This window comes from Cydia splendana, chromosome 10 (genome assembly GCF_910591565.1).
Source record: "Cydia splendana chromosome 10, ilCydSple1.2, whole genome shotgun sequence".
NCBI classification, from domain to species: Eukaryota; Metazoa; Arthropoda; class Insecta; order Lepidoptera; family Tortricidae; genus Cydia; species Cydia splendana.
Window position 1 is genome coordinate 3,985,736 of NC_085969.1, and position 15,322 is coordinate 4,001,057.

The 15,322-nt window shown below is 38.9% G+C and overlaps 1 protein-coding gene across 1 annotated transcript in view; it reads left to right on the forward strand.

The window, feature by feature from the left end:
- Nucleotides 1-15,322, forward strand: part of LOC134794178 (uncharacterized) — a 94,235-nt gene that overhangs the window by 64,589 nt on the left and 14,324 nt on the right. Inside the window, exons 4-5 of the mRNA XM_063765904.1 lie at nucleotides 7,314-7,522; nucleotides 13,106-13,246. Of these exons, the coding sequence (XP_063621974.1) occupies nucleotides 7,314-7,522; nucleotides 13,106-13,246 (350 nt within the window). The remainder of the gene's footprint in view (nucleotides 1-7,313; nucleotides 7,523-13,105; nucleotides 13,247-15,322) is intronic.

A 15,322-nucleotide genomic window follows, 5' to 3' on the forward strand; every position in this document is an offset into this window, starting at 1 on the left:
TTTTTTTTCATGTTTTTTCTCAAGTCAGAAAAAAAAACCGTTTTTTTACAACCCTACACCTTCGGCCTTGTCATCACTTTCCAGCAGGTGAGACTAAGGTCAGTCACTGTTCAGTCCGTAAAAAAAAAAACAAAATTAAAAAAACTCTCCTGCGCGTGCGAAGCCGCGGGCAAAAGCTAGTAGCATATATATATTTACGATGACTTATGAGACTCAAAATAAATTTACGAAGTTGATTGTTGCATCGCATGCCTTTACACACTTAACACGCGAATGCTGATTTGGCTCTGAGTTTTCACAAATCAAAAGTATTCGTGACTTTTAATGAAGTATTTACCGATTCTTATTATAACTTGATTATTAGGGTAGTAAACGAAGCAAGTTGTTGTATGGAGACCCATGCATTAATTCCTCAGTCGATGAAATTTTGCTTGGTTATTGTATAGTATGAGCCGAAACTAACATTATAAATATCCAAAAAAAAACCGGCCAAGTGCGAGTCTGACTCGCGTTTCTAGGGTTCCGTACATAATTCCGACTCACGCTTGACTGCACATTTCTAATAGGTTTTCCTGTCATCTATAGGTAAAGAACTATTTTGTGTATTTTTTTGAAAATTTTAGACCCAGTAGTTTCGGAGATACAGGGGGAATGGTCATTTTTTGGCTATTTGTATTTTCTTAAATAACTTCGAACCTATGTATTTTTAAATTATACAAAAAATATGTCCATCTTTGGGTTACTAATTTACATATGTGTACCAAATTTCAACTTAATTGGTCCAGTAGTTTCCGAGAAAATAGGCTGTGACAAACAGACAGACAGACCCACGAGTGATCCTATAAGGGTTCTTTTTTTTCGTTTTGAGGTACGGAACCCTAAAAACACTCCTAAGTTAGGTATTTATACGTAAACATACAAAGCTGTTTATTTATTTAACCGAGTAATTCCTCCGTCCGAAATTTTTTTACCAAATAAGTTATTGGTATTTCTGCTGGGATTTTTTTTATTGTTATGTCATATATTGTTGCAATACGTTACATGAATATTTCCGGTGGAGACGAAAGTTTGAACGGAGCATTTTTCCGTAAAAAGATATTAACGATTTAAGACTTTAGGTATTTACTTAAATACTATTACTATTATTCTTTGGATATTTATACAATACTTTTTATTTATTGATACTTTATCATACTGTAAAGTTTTTTCTGGCAGAGGAATTACTGCGGGGTCCACTACCTTTATTTACTACACTATAATTATAGTGAAGTTTACGATTTCTTTTAGTGCAAGGAGCTTATTCAGAACTTATGTATTTTAAACAGTTTACTATTAGTATCACCGCATCGAGCCCCTTTCAGAATGTTTTATGTTTGTTTGTGTTTTTATGTGTTTGTAGTATGTCGAATATAATCTTAAAATCATTTATTTACATACAATATATATACAGTGGTACTACTAAACTAAATTAATAACTAGCTTAAATCTAAAATAGGCCCTTGAGGAATTGTACCAAGGATGCTGGCGGCATTTCCTCGCTGTATCGCAATGCTGATACGTTGTGCGAGGTAGCCGCCAGCTCCTCGGTCACCAGTTACGTCAACCAGACGCTTCGCGATTTCTGCGAACAACTGATGCGCGCTGGGACCCCATGGACCTAGAGTTTCAACTCCAAATGGTACAAAATGGTACTCTCTACCGAGGCTCTTATATTTGTTACGTTTTATCGAATATAATTATGTTGATATCGAAATGATCTCTTTACTTTTTTTTTATACCACAAACAAGCTTACGGCCCGCCTGATGGTAAGCAGTCACCGTAGCCTATGGACGCCTGCAACTCCAGAGGTGTTACAAGCGCGTTGCCGACCTTTTAAAAACCTGTACACTCCTTTTTTGAAGAACCCCATACTGTAGACCCTCGGGAAAACCTCGGAAGGGAGCTCATTCCACAGCCGGAGCGTCCGCGGGAGGAAGTTCCTCTTAAATCGCACAGTACGCGACCATTTAGGTTCTAGGGTGTGAGGATGAACACCCTGCCGACGGCGAGCGGTGCGGTGATAGAAAGCGGCCGTTGGCATCATGTCAAATAATTCCTCAGAGCACAGCCCATTGTACAAGCGGTAGAACACACACAAGAAGGCGAAGTCTCTCCTTAGACTTAAAGGTTCAATACCGCTTGTGAGTTTGGGATCATCGACGATTCGTACAGCGCGCCTTTGGACCGAGTCGAAGGGTCCAAGCTGGCATCCAGGTGCTCCTGCCCAAAGGTGACAGCAGTACTCCATATGGGGTCCGACTTGCGATTTATAAAGCAGCAGTCTTTGCCCCGGGATAAAGTATCGCCTCGCTTTATTGAGCACACCGAGTTTTTTGGATGCCAGCGCAGCCTTACCTTCCAGGTGGCTACGGAATTGGACGTCACTGGAGATGTCGACACCTAGGATCCCAATACTCCCTGACATGGTAAGGGCTGTGCCCTGGAACTGTGGGACCACAGTAAATGGGGTTTTCTTAGCGGTGAACGCGCAAACTTGTGTCTTGATGGGGTTGAATCGCACTAAATTGTCCCGACCCCACACCGAAACTCTGGATAGAGTGCTCTCAATGTCCGACACAAGCTTTTCACGACTCTCCAGCACCACAGAACGAGGGATATTGGCACGGCCTGTGTAATAGGCATCCCCAGTACTGTCGTCTGCATAGCAATGAATGTCATCGATAGACAACATGTCATTGATGTGCAGCAAAACAGAGTTGGGGATAGCACAGAACCTTGTGGAACGCCAGCGTTAATGTCCATGCTATCGGAGCAGCTTCCGTCTACTACGGCTCGTATGCGTCTGCCGGACAAAAAGCTAGCGATCCATTTGCATAGTCCCTCCGGCAATCCATAAGATGGTAACTTCGACAGAAGACCCCGATGCCAGACCCGATCGAACCCTTTCGCTATATCTAGGCTGACTGCCAATGCCTCACCTTGACTCTCAATGGCCGAAGCCCAGCGGTGTGTGAGATACACTAGAAGATCACCAGTCGAGCGACCGTGGCGAAACTTACTAAGCAAAATATGCTCAAAATATTATCTATAGGGTGCTAATGCTAAATTGGTCAAACGAAAGCCTTGAATTTATGTCATCAATCCACTTTTATACCTGTTATTTTAAGTAGGTGTATGTAACAGTAAAGGGTGGCATTCGCAATGAAAACCAGTTACTTTATTTTATTAAACACTATAAGTCTATCTAATACTGACCAACAGCAAAATAAAAGGAGAAGAAAATAATCATGTTAGATTACATAGTTGAACTAGGTCAATTTAATACAGAGTAAGTTCGGGAATGTTCTTCAGAGACAAATAAGACGTGTGTACGTAAGCTAATATGGAGATGAGACATTTCGGCTTAGTACAGTCACCGGGAATAATATGTTACACAGCAAAGGCTGCAAAAATATGTGACGCGCTCTTATTGCGCTACTAATAAGATCGTGTCAGATATTTTTGCGGCCTTCGTTGCGAACATGTTATTGCTGGTGACTGTACGACAGTAAAGCGATTAGCAAGGCGAAGTGAAAACTGCTAGGAAAGTGCCCAAGTTTGGCCAAGGATAGTGTTGCTCACACGCACACTAATTTGTTTGGTGCAAAGCAGAAGATGCAGCGAGTCAGTAAAATGGCAGAATTAGAATTACAATAATTGTAATTCTAAGAATCAGAATTGTTCTGGATACCTACGAATTTAAATATGTATGTACCTATGTATTATGTATGTATGTATGTATGTCACTTTATTGCACATAAATAAACAGGTTTACATAAAACGGACAAAACAAAATAAAAATAAAAATGTTATGTACAAAGGCGAACTTATCCCTAAAAGGGAGATCCCTTCCAGCTAACCTAAATATTATGTTAGTAAATAGTAAACAGACCGACCTAGACAACGATATACAATCTTAAAGTGTCATTCTATAGAACTTGCTAACTATATAAACAAACCGCCATATCGATACTGTCACTAAATGATGATTTCAGTATGGCGGTTTGTTTACATAGTTAGCAAGTTCCATAGAATGACACTTTATATAGATAATAATATGCTTAGGTAGTTTAGGTACCTACATTATAGATAATACCCATGACTCAGAAACAAATATTCGTGATTAACACACAAATAAATGCCCTTACCAGGTTTTGAACCCGGGAGCTCTTGCTTAGGTAGGCAGGGTCACTACCGGCTTAGCTAGGAGGCCGTTAAAATGACAGCTATTTTTAAGATATTCGTTGGTATAATTTTAGTGTAGACTCTACCCATAAGCCCAGTAAGTTTTGAGAATTCTAAGGCCTCTGACGGGAATCAGACAAGAGATTCCCAGTTTTTCACTTATTTTAAATTTATGGGTTGGCGCGATGACCTAAAATGAGTCTTGGCCTCCAACACAAGAGTACGCCACTTTGATCGGTCCAGAGCGGTATCCCGCCAGCATTCGCCGACGCCGAGCTCACGGAGATCTGCCTCCACTCTATCCGCCCAACGGTATTTAGGATGACCAACAGGACGGCGTCCAGTTGGTCGACCCAAATAGGCCCTTTTGGCTGCCCGATCTTCACCCATCCTTTCGAGGTGGCTAATTTATGTCAATGTACTTACTTAATTTATTTACATACCTACTGTGTATATCTGAACGCGAGAGAAAGTACCTACTTACACAAATACAGAATATTTGTGCGTAACCTAATTTTATAACACGCACACTCTCCTCCCACACACCCCCAGCACCAAGTTAAAGATTAGCACGGAACTCAATTAAATGGACCCCAAACTTCTCTGAAGATCCCGATCCGTATAATTAAATTTTCCGAGCAAAAGTACTGCGTGATTGGAATGTGGTTCTTCGCTGCACGCTTTGTGATAACTAGAACGCAAGTTACTGGAACTTTTGTATTAACGTAGTTTTCATAGCTGTGTAGAATGTTGTAGAATGCTTGGGATAGAATGAAGTTTACAAAACGGCGGGGGACTCAAGTGTCGGAAGTTAGGAGTCTTTGTTCGGTTTAGATGTGTTGAATTGTTCTATTGACGTTATAGTTTGGCCGTTCTCGAGAATGCGATCGGTCTCAATTTACTATGGGAAATATTCTCAAGCGGGAACCCTTTCAAAAGTGAGAAAGTTCTCGAGAACGGCACAGATTGATCTGTTGGCTTAACTGAACTGTTTTCAATGGTTGTTTTGTAAATACGAAATTAGATAATAAGCACCGTAGTACCACCCAATTACGGTTCAAAATTAACTCAAAGATTTTTGTTTGAATGCGTTCTATGGCTATGTATTTTTATATACGGAGAAGAAGACTCAGATAGAACCAAATATAACATTGGTAATTACATACTTAATTACGTTTTGAAGTTGCGGACCATGGTTTTAGTACTTGACTATAGCTGGATGGTTTTATGGCACTAAAAAGGATTGAATAATATTTTTTACATTAAATTCCATAATAATACAAAGTCGAATGAAATACTGAAGAATGATCAAAATTTCAGTAGGTATTTTTGAAAAAATGCGGAAGAATATCAACTTAATACAAATGTACTTAGTGCATATTGTTTTCCATCGTATTTTCTCGGAAATCGTTCGTAATTGCCATGCTACTTCAGTCAACCTCACTACTTTTTGCACCGAGACTGACTGAAATAGCAAGACACGTTCGTACGTTTCTGTGAAAATACGATGGAAAATAATTAATGCACTACTCTGTACCTATACGCTATTGTGTAGCCCAGTTGGTAGCAACGGGGCTACACAATAGGGTTAGCATTTTGGTCTAGGAATAAGGCAAGTGATATAACCTACTTGTATAGAAACACTATGCGAGTATAACCTCAAAATCGACGCTTTTGAGCTGCTGTGATTGCATGAATATACATGAGCGTCAAAGCGCTTATACCATAGACAGTTTGTAAACCTTATTACAAAAGGCGTAAGGTCTTTATTGCAAGAGGTAGCCGGTGCAAGTTTCACTAATAATTGGATGGTTGTGGTCTTAAGCCAACATAAAGGTGTAAAGAACATGCAATCTGTTTGTAACATAGACTATATAGACACCGCATTATGAAGCATTTTACAAAGTGCCACCACACATAAGGCAATGTTACCTGTAAAATGCTATGATTTGAGCAGCAGCAAGAACACCCCCAAAGCTTCACCATTCAGTTTTGTAAAAAAAATATTTACACGCATAGGTACAAAAGCGGTATCATGGTCGTATTTTTATCACCTGTCATGCCATGCGCCACTTTCGCACTTACATATTTGTTAAAACGTGACAGGCATGGTGACAAATGATAAAAAGCCGACCATCGTAGCCCTACTGGACGCAAATGTGGGCGCCAGTAAAATAAGCGGTTTCGTCCCCATACTAAATTTGTACAGGAGCGCTTAAGTGCGACTTCGATTGTCTTATGTGCACTGTCTAGTAGTTGAGGTGGTATTATGTGGTGGTTCAGAAACACTCCATTATACCGTTAAAATGTTGATAAATACTGAACGAAACAGCTTCAGAAGAAACAGTCGTACGTTGCTTTCATCCAGTGAATATATAAAACTATATAAACTCTGCAAACTGTTAACTGCATGTTAAAACTGATCCAACATGCAACTTTAGTAGCTAAAGTTCAAACGCCGTGTTTCAGAAATTCTTAAAACAAAAGTGCTGGAATACAAAAATGTAAAATATTTTCACCATTTCAAAGTTCAATGTTCCCATTTGGACTAGCATATTTGCATAGAAAAAGCCAGTTATCTTTTGCTGTCAGAATTATGAGCTTTTTTATTTCAAACTTTGTTATTAGTTAACGCTAGACTAGCCTGGATGACAGATTCGTCGGACTGTTTAATTATAAATATCGATTTGTGGTCCAATTCTAGGTTCGTTGCCTTTCCTTGACAATATTGAAAATACGTAGCGAAGTTACTGAAGAAAAAGAAGTACTTAGGTATCAGCTAATGACAAAAAATAATATTCATTATACTTATGACGTTATTCAGAAACGCTCCAAGCTTCAATTTGCTATTAACCCCTCCTCTCCCACGACTCATATATGAGTCGCAACGCTTTGCGACTTGCTCTATATCATCAGTAGGCCAAGTACATGATTGGCACGACAGGATCTCGCGGCGAGATAGAATTTCTAACTATGTTAATGAAAGAGGTACGGGCATTTATATCGCCGCCAGATACTGTCGCGCCAATCATGTGCTAGCCCGGCTGATTAAATGCAAACATTGAAGCTATTTTTTCATCTTCCGCAGACAGGTGAACCTCAAAATAGCCCAGGCGTTGGACCATTGTTTCAATTGGAGCATGGCGCCCTCCCAAAGCGAGCTGGTGGTGTTCGCTCGAATCAGCGACCCCGCGGTGGACTTGGAAACCACGCCACCTGACGGGCCCTGGCTTGAAGCGACGGCTTCGGCGGTCCCTTGGAGCTTGGGTGTTGACATCGCCATATGGAACGCCGTTGGTAAGTCAAATAAATATACGCTCTATTACTTATATAATTAAGTAAGAAAGATTACAAAAGCAGCAGCTACCTTAATAACCAGCAGAAAGTATTATATATCGTTAAATTTAAAGCTCAAACGACACAATGCCAAATATCAACTTCTTAGTTGAACGGTCTGTCTAGGTCGTTTAGCTGTCTGTCGTGAATTGGTCTGATATTTGTGCTGTGATTGTAATGTCGAATTATGAATTTCAATGTCGGTCGTTCCAAATATGTATGTCAGTCAGCCAGCCAGTCAGCCGATCTATGTCAGGTCACCACGGAGGTTAGAAGCCACGACATTAGTTTTACCAGAAGTATTAAAAATAGCGCCCTATACCCGACATTTTTCAAAAAGGTCCCCAATACTATACCGGTATATGATAACAGTGACACTTTTTATGGTTCCTTCCAATTGAATATAATAATATTCAAAATAAACCATTTTACGGAATCAGTTCCGAAACCCATCTTGATCACAATTATTTCTCGATTTATAAATGACATCAAGCGTTTAGGTAGCTGTTATATTTCTAATATGATATCCTTTTTATAGTTAACTTAAAGTGTTTCTACGTTTTGCCCAATCGTTGATGATACCTATCATTACTGGGTATGGCTGTATTCCGTTATTAGATTCCACTGGCCGTTCCTAGATAAGCCTGTAACTGCTTCGTTCAGGCGAGTTTTTAGGTCAATTGCTAAACGATGTAAAAAACACCGCAATGATCGCCGGCAATATACACGTTTTGACCGAGGACACTTAACTATTTAGTGGATTGGCATTTTTATCAAGCATTGATTTGAATTAAAATGCAATACTTAGAGATACACACATGAAGTTTGAATGGATGAGCATATAATATCAATTTTAATGCAGAAGCAGTTGCCATCCAAATGTCACCTTTACAGTTAGCCTAAGGGTAACATTCCATTTCTGCACTACTAGTACGAACGCGTCGGTGTTATTGTCAATTTCCATAGCAAAATTAATGGTAGTGCTGCTGTCGTTGGAAATGGACTGTCACCTTAAAGGTGGATATTACAGAACCACTGTAATTTGTCTATAATATTTTCGTCAATAATCACTAGACCTTATGAAACAAAGTTGCCCGCCGCGTTTGTCTGTTTATGTGTATGTATATTCGCGATAAACTCAAAAACTACTAACCGGATTTTCATGCGGTTTTCACCTATCAATAGCGTGAATCTTGAGGAAGGTTTAGGTATATAATTTGTTAAGGTTTTGTGTAACCCTTGCGAAGCCGGGGCGGGTCGCTAGTCGTTTCATAATTTCTTCAGATAGTATAATAGACATTTCAGAGGTCGTTCATAAGAAAAGTAACGACCTCTTTTAGACGTAGGAACAGAAACAAGAAAAAGAAGAATAATTTGTCAAATAAAAATATATTGTACTGTATTTTTATGTGGACTGCACGTAAATCCGTGATGACATATATTATATATATTTTCCTCTCGAGAATTACTGGAGTCATATTCCAACCGCTTACTAGAAGCACAGTCAAATCAGCGACCAGAGAAACCAGTAAAATTGTCGTCAGGTTATGTCACCTCAAATCGAACGGGCCCCGGTGCGCCTTGTTGGATGGATATGCCAAACAGTTTGGCATCCTATGTAGCTGTTTTCAGCTGACGTCTCGTGTCACTGGCTCCTTTTGGCCACAGACGGATGCCAACTACCATCAAATGTCGTCACGCAGAAGGCTACATTTGGCGATAGTCACTTGCCAACGCGTATAAAATTTCTCAATATTTTAGCAGTTGGACGGACGTCATTGCCTGTGAATTTAGATCCTGAGCTAATTAAGTAGGTACATAAGCATCCTCTGGGATGCGGACCGACCCGGTCGGTAACACGCGGTCGTCTACCGCCTGATTCCAGCGCAGCCGGCAGCTGATCAATCTCGGTAGGTACAGCCGAAGAGATATAATGCATACCTACTTAATGGCAACGGATGGTGAGACCACATATTATGCTCAGATGCAAGGACTGGGAATATATAGCTTGCAATGCCGGTGAACTTTACGAGGGAGGAAAGAGTTCACGTACTAGAATTATTTAAATACAAAATTTTATCCTCCATTTCTCGGGTCTGGCTAGTAAAAGTTTATATTTTACCGACTATGAATATAAAATTTGTAGGATCGCAAAACATTCATATAACGAATAGGTACGAGTAAAGAATATAAAGGAGGAAGATGGACGAAAGGAATTTGTATTTCTACTGATTGATTCATAAATATCAAAGCGCTAAACAATGGAATACCTGTTTCCTTCTTATACTCCTTGCTTGCCAAGATAACGAATATCGCACCTTGAATTGGTTTTCAATCCGTTAGTAATTTTTTTTTGTTCAAGAAATATTATCACTATAACCTACATACTTGCCGTGGCCACAGCTCCCTACGTACCCCATTTTTTCTAAGTTATAAATATCCATCCGTAGGTAATTACAGCGCTTTAGAACTTAAACCGTTTTCAAGACAGAACTCGCATTTATGTGTGGACAATAACGTTCAAGGAGCTTAATTAATTAATGTTAACGAAATTTCTTTAAATTACCAAAAATTTAGCCCTCTGGAGTTCGCGGGTTAATCCTATCATACCGACATTAAATATGGAATGAGACTTAATGCAATTTCATCCCGTCCCACGTTTTCTTCAGGGAATAAGTTTAATTTTCATGATGAATTTTTTTTATTACAATCACTCGGTGACTCATTGGTATACTTTTTATGGGTCTAAGGGTTATTTTACGAAAATAGTAAACAATAAATCTGAAATAAAACTCGTTTATAGAGATCATTATATTTTTTGCGAATGGCATTGGCAGTGATTGTTTTAGTTAAAGAACTAAAATTATTTATCAATTTTCTTTACAAAATACTTGATGAGTATTAATAAATCATAAATTCATCGAGGTTATCGAATATATAGAGTAGTGTGAAGGTGTGTGTCACGTACGTAGCGCACACTACAATAAAATTTACAGCTACTAGAAATGTACACTACTTTGTTTATTCAAAGTGTTAATTTAAAGCGGAAATTCGTAATTTTGTATAGTCGTATGGTTTTAAAATATCGGGATCCACTTGAGAGATTACCTGACGATGAATGGCATTGTTAACTTTTGTTAAACCAAACCGCTAATTACCTGTGCAAAATGAAATAATAACAAAAGACTCAATACAGATAGCAATTTTATCGCTTCAAGAATAGAATTAAACTTTTACAATAGCAGCTACTCGATATAGCATTTTGGAATTTAGAGCCGTGGTTGCCCAGGTGTTTGTTTAAGTTTAAATGTTTAATTTCCAAAAGGTTATCGATCCGAAATCCTGCTATTGTACTTAATTTCTCTATATTCTTCAAGCAGTAAAGATGTTATCGGTTTAGTAACTTTTGTTGTTATTGCATTTATAATAGATATACTTGATCTTATTTTATATTTAAATCAGCAACGAGAATCCTATCTTAGACCAATATACAATAACTCATTCTTCAATCCCCTTTGCTTTCTGGCTGCAAGCATAGTTAAGGCTTTTACAGACCTTGCACCAAATGGCATGCGATTTTAGACAATTGCTGGCTAAGTAGGAACAACAAATTCAATCGATCGATCAAATGCGCGATGTTTTGCAAATCGCATGCGATTGTCGGTGACGTTTGGATAGGACATTGTGGGAATTTGTTTACTGACACCTGATATATATTTAAACTTAAAATATTTCATTAAATATTTTATTAGCATGTCGGACTATGTTGAATAAGATATTTCCTTCGAACCTTTTCACTACACTCACCTTGCCGCTTTTCTTCTATCCCTATGTTTAACTTGTCTGATTGTTGTATATTTTTATTGGATTTATAAAATAAATAAATTATCAGAATTTTGAATTTGTGTTACCGTTAGCTTAAACCTATCGAAATCGCAATACACCAGCTAAGCTCCCCGTTTCTAAGGACGATCCAGCACGTAATTCGGTGTATTGTACAACAGTAGAACAGTACTCTGTTCACATCGGTATCGGTATGTCACCAACACAAGCCGAATCTGAGCTAAGCCAAACATTGAATAGCGTTCACTTCAATTCTGCATTGGCATTTAACGTGCACAGAAATGTAATTTCATTCCGTTTAGTTGTGTTTCGACTAAGGTATTTTGGATGCAAATTGTCGATCTACTGAATTACAAACGTCTGATTGCTTGTGATATACCGGAGGAGGTTTGATGCAACGGTTCGTTATTACACAACCAAACTACGTATTTATGGTTTGGGATATGAGAAACAATTTACTGTATGAAACATCTCACATTTACCCCCAAAATATGTACCTACCTAGTAAGAAACATGTTAGGCAAGTACTTCTTTTGTGATAACAAAATATTTGGCAAAATATTTCCATTGAACTAAATCCTGGGTATTTTTTTAGCCAAAAGGTTATTATAAAATTTATTTCGCTTTTTTGCTATTAACTGTAATGTTCCGGTAGGGATATTTAGATCTATCTAAATTCCTGCTTTCGAAACTGCCAAGAGTTCTACAGGAGCAGATGCGCTTAACTCCATTGAGTCGCGACTTACGAGACCCATGGGAACATGCTGGATTATTCTAGAGCAGAATTCACAAGACTTCATTCGCCCGTTTTTACTTCCTGGCAAACGTAGCAAAGACCTCTAAAGGCATACTAACTACCCGTAACGGGTGTCTGATAATTATACTGGTGTTGTAAAGCAGAGAGAAAAATCCTTTTGTGAATTGGTTTTCAGCAAACCGTTGCAACACGGGATTAGCTTCCGATAACATTTAATATTGGAATTCTATTCAGATTTGCTTTTGTTTCATCGGCTTTTTTTTATTTAAGCCATTCTGTATCTGTAGACAGTTGACACAAAGGTCTGTTATTAACTTTTATTATGAATAATTACGAAAAAAAGTTTATTTTCGTAATTGTTGCCAGTACCTATAATTATACTGATATCGATAGGCCATGTGGGTGGTGCGGCAAAGTGTTGCGACCTCTGACCTTATAATAATAGTTTGTTTAAAGCTCGACGTTCGAGGAAATCGCGGTTTCTTGTTAAATAAATATAAATAATAATACCAACAAATATGTATCATTAATATTACTCAATTTAGTCAGAAAAAACTAATTATTACCTAAGTATGCTACATTATATACATTCCTCTAAGTAACTAATCAATTTTCTTCCTTCAAAGTAATTATATTATTTCGAACTGAGTTCAAATAGGTTAGACAATAGAAGTACTAAAAATTAAATTTCTACCAAACTGCCCAATTCGAACTTTAAGCAACTTCATTTAATAGATCTAGAAACGATATGGATTAGAAGTGTCACTGTCAAAAGTGACGTTTTTGATTGAAGAAACGTCACATTTGACACTGACATATTATCTAATCCATATCGTTTCTAGATCTATTAACTGACGTATCTTAAAGTTCTAATCGGGCCGTATATTTTATCTATGATAATAGTCGTGTGCAGTGTAAGATTTAATGAGTAATGTTGGTTTCAGGCTGGGCGGGTTGGGGGGAGTGGGGGGCCTGCAGCAAAACCTGCGGCGGCGGTATGCAGGTCCGGAGGAGGTACTGCTCACGGGCCACCTGCGAAGGCTACGGGGAGCAGGGCCGGGCCTGCAACACCTTCGATTGTGAGGGTGAGTAGACATCAAGTTGTTGCCACATGTTACATTAAGAATAAGAATAACGTTTATTTGAAAGAAAAAAACCTTGTTAACAAATTTAATATCAATATCCTGTGGCCCCACACTAGGCTATGCCTGTGACGTAGTAGCCGGATTCGAAATTTGTATGCTAAAGGTTAAGAAAAAACTAATCTAATTCTAATAGGTGATGTAATAATTGGGCCATTTTATTTAAGAGCGCTCTTACAAGAAAAGTCGAAATAATGCAAAATAGATGATACTAGTCGACGAAATTCAGGACTTTGCGCTCATTATTAGAAACAATGAGTACTTGTTCCAGTAAAAGCGTCTTCTTATCTTTATAAATATCGTTGTAAATATTAGAAAAAGGACTTATTAAATTAGTAATGATTTTTTTTCTGATGGTCGTTTCCGAAAAACCCCGTGAAGCACTGAATGGCGAGCTCTTATTTGGAAATGTTGAGAATTTTACTCTGCTAAACCTGGCTATTTTGTATTACTAATACCCTGTACTTTAGGCATATCAAACTATATTTTTCCTACATACCTTTGAGAAAGAGAAAATCAAAGTAAAACGAACTCGATTTTCTCTCCGAAACAAGTGTCAATTCCTACGAAAATCTACTTAATATCGAAGTCATTTTCATACTCAAGCAATCTGCAACGTTTGCTTATACTGTTGGTATACATTAGTGATTATGAAATTCTACTATAATTTTTTGGCAATTTTTTGAAAACTACTCTATATTACCGATGACGCGCGCTGCGCCAGCTCAGTGCCGCGGCAGAGCTTGTAGAGGTAGGACGTGTGTCGGTCGGCTCCGCACATTTTCAACGGCGACGACGAGGTTTTTTATCATTGTGTGCGGCGGGCGCCGTGTAAAACGCTATACTGTGTGCGTGTAAACCGCAACGAGAGACTTTGATCCTAGCACTGTTTTTATAGTATTATAATTTATAATGGTACAGTTTAATAAACTACCGGACAGGATTAAAAATATTTGAAACGACCTGACATTCTATATGTATTTATTTGACTCAAGATAGTACTCAGGGTCTGATGATGGAGCCGGAAGGTGGTCACCGGTACCAATTAACCATGCAACTAAACCACTTCGTGTTTAGGCTCGTTTTATTCATCTCAACAAGATCTTTGACACAAGATAGTACTCAGGGTCTGATGATGGAGCCGGAAGGTCGTCACCGGTACCAATCAACCATGCAACTAAACCACTTCGTGTTTGGGCTCGTTTGATTCGGCTCAACAAGATCTTTGACTTAAGATAGTACTCAGGGTCTGATGATGGAGCCGGAAGGTGGTCACCAGTACCAATCAACAATGCAACTAAACCACTTCGTGTTTAGGCTCGTTTTATTCGTCTCAACAAGATCTTTGACTTAAGATAGTACTCAGGGTCTGATGATGGAGCCGGAAGGTGGTCACCGGTACCAATCAACCATGCAACTAAACCACTTCGTGTTTGGGCTCGTTTGATTCGTCTCAACAAGATCTTTGGCACAAGATAATACTCAGGGTCTGATGATGGAGCCGGAAGGTGGTCACCGGTACCAATCAACCATGCAACTAAACCACTTCGTGTTTAGGCTCGTTTGATTCGTCTCAACAAGATCTTTGACACAAGATAGTACTCAGGGTCTGATGATGGAGCCGGCAGGTGGTCACCGGTACCAATCAACCATGCAACTAAACCACTTCGTGTTTGGGCTCGTTTGATTCGTCTCAACAAGATCTTTGGCACAAGATAATACTCAGGGTCTGATGATGGAGCCGGAAGGTGGTCACCGGTACCAATCAACCATGCAACTAAACCACTTCGTGTTTAGGCTCGTTTGATTCGTCTCAACAAGATCTTTGACACAAGATAGTACTCAGGGTCTGATGATGGAGCCGGCAGGTGGTCACCGGTACCAATCAACCATGCCACTAAACCACTTCGTGTTTAGGCTCGTTTTATTCGTTTCTATAAGATCTTTGACACAAGATAGTACTCAGGGTCTGATGTTGGAGCCGGAAGGTGGTCACCGGTACCAATCAACCATGCAACT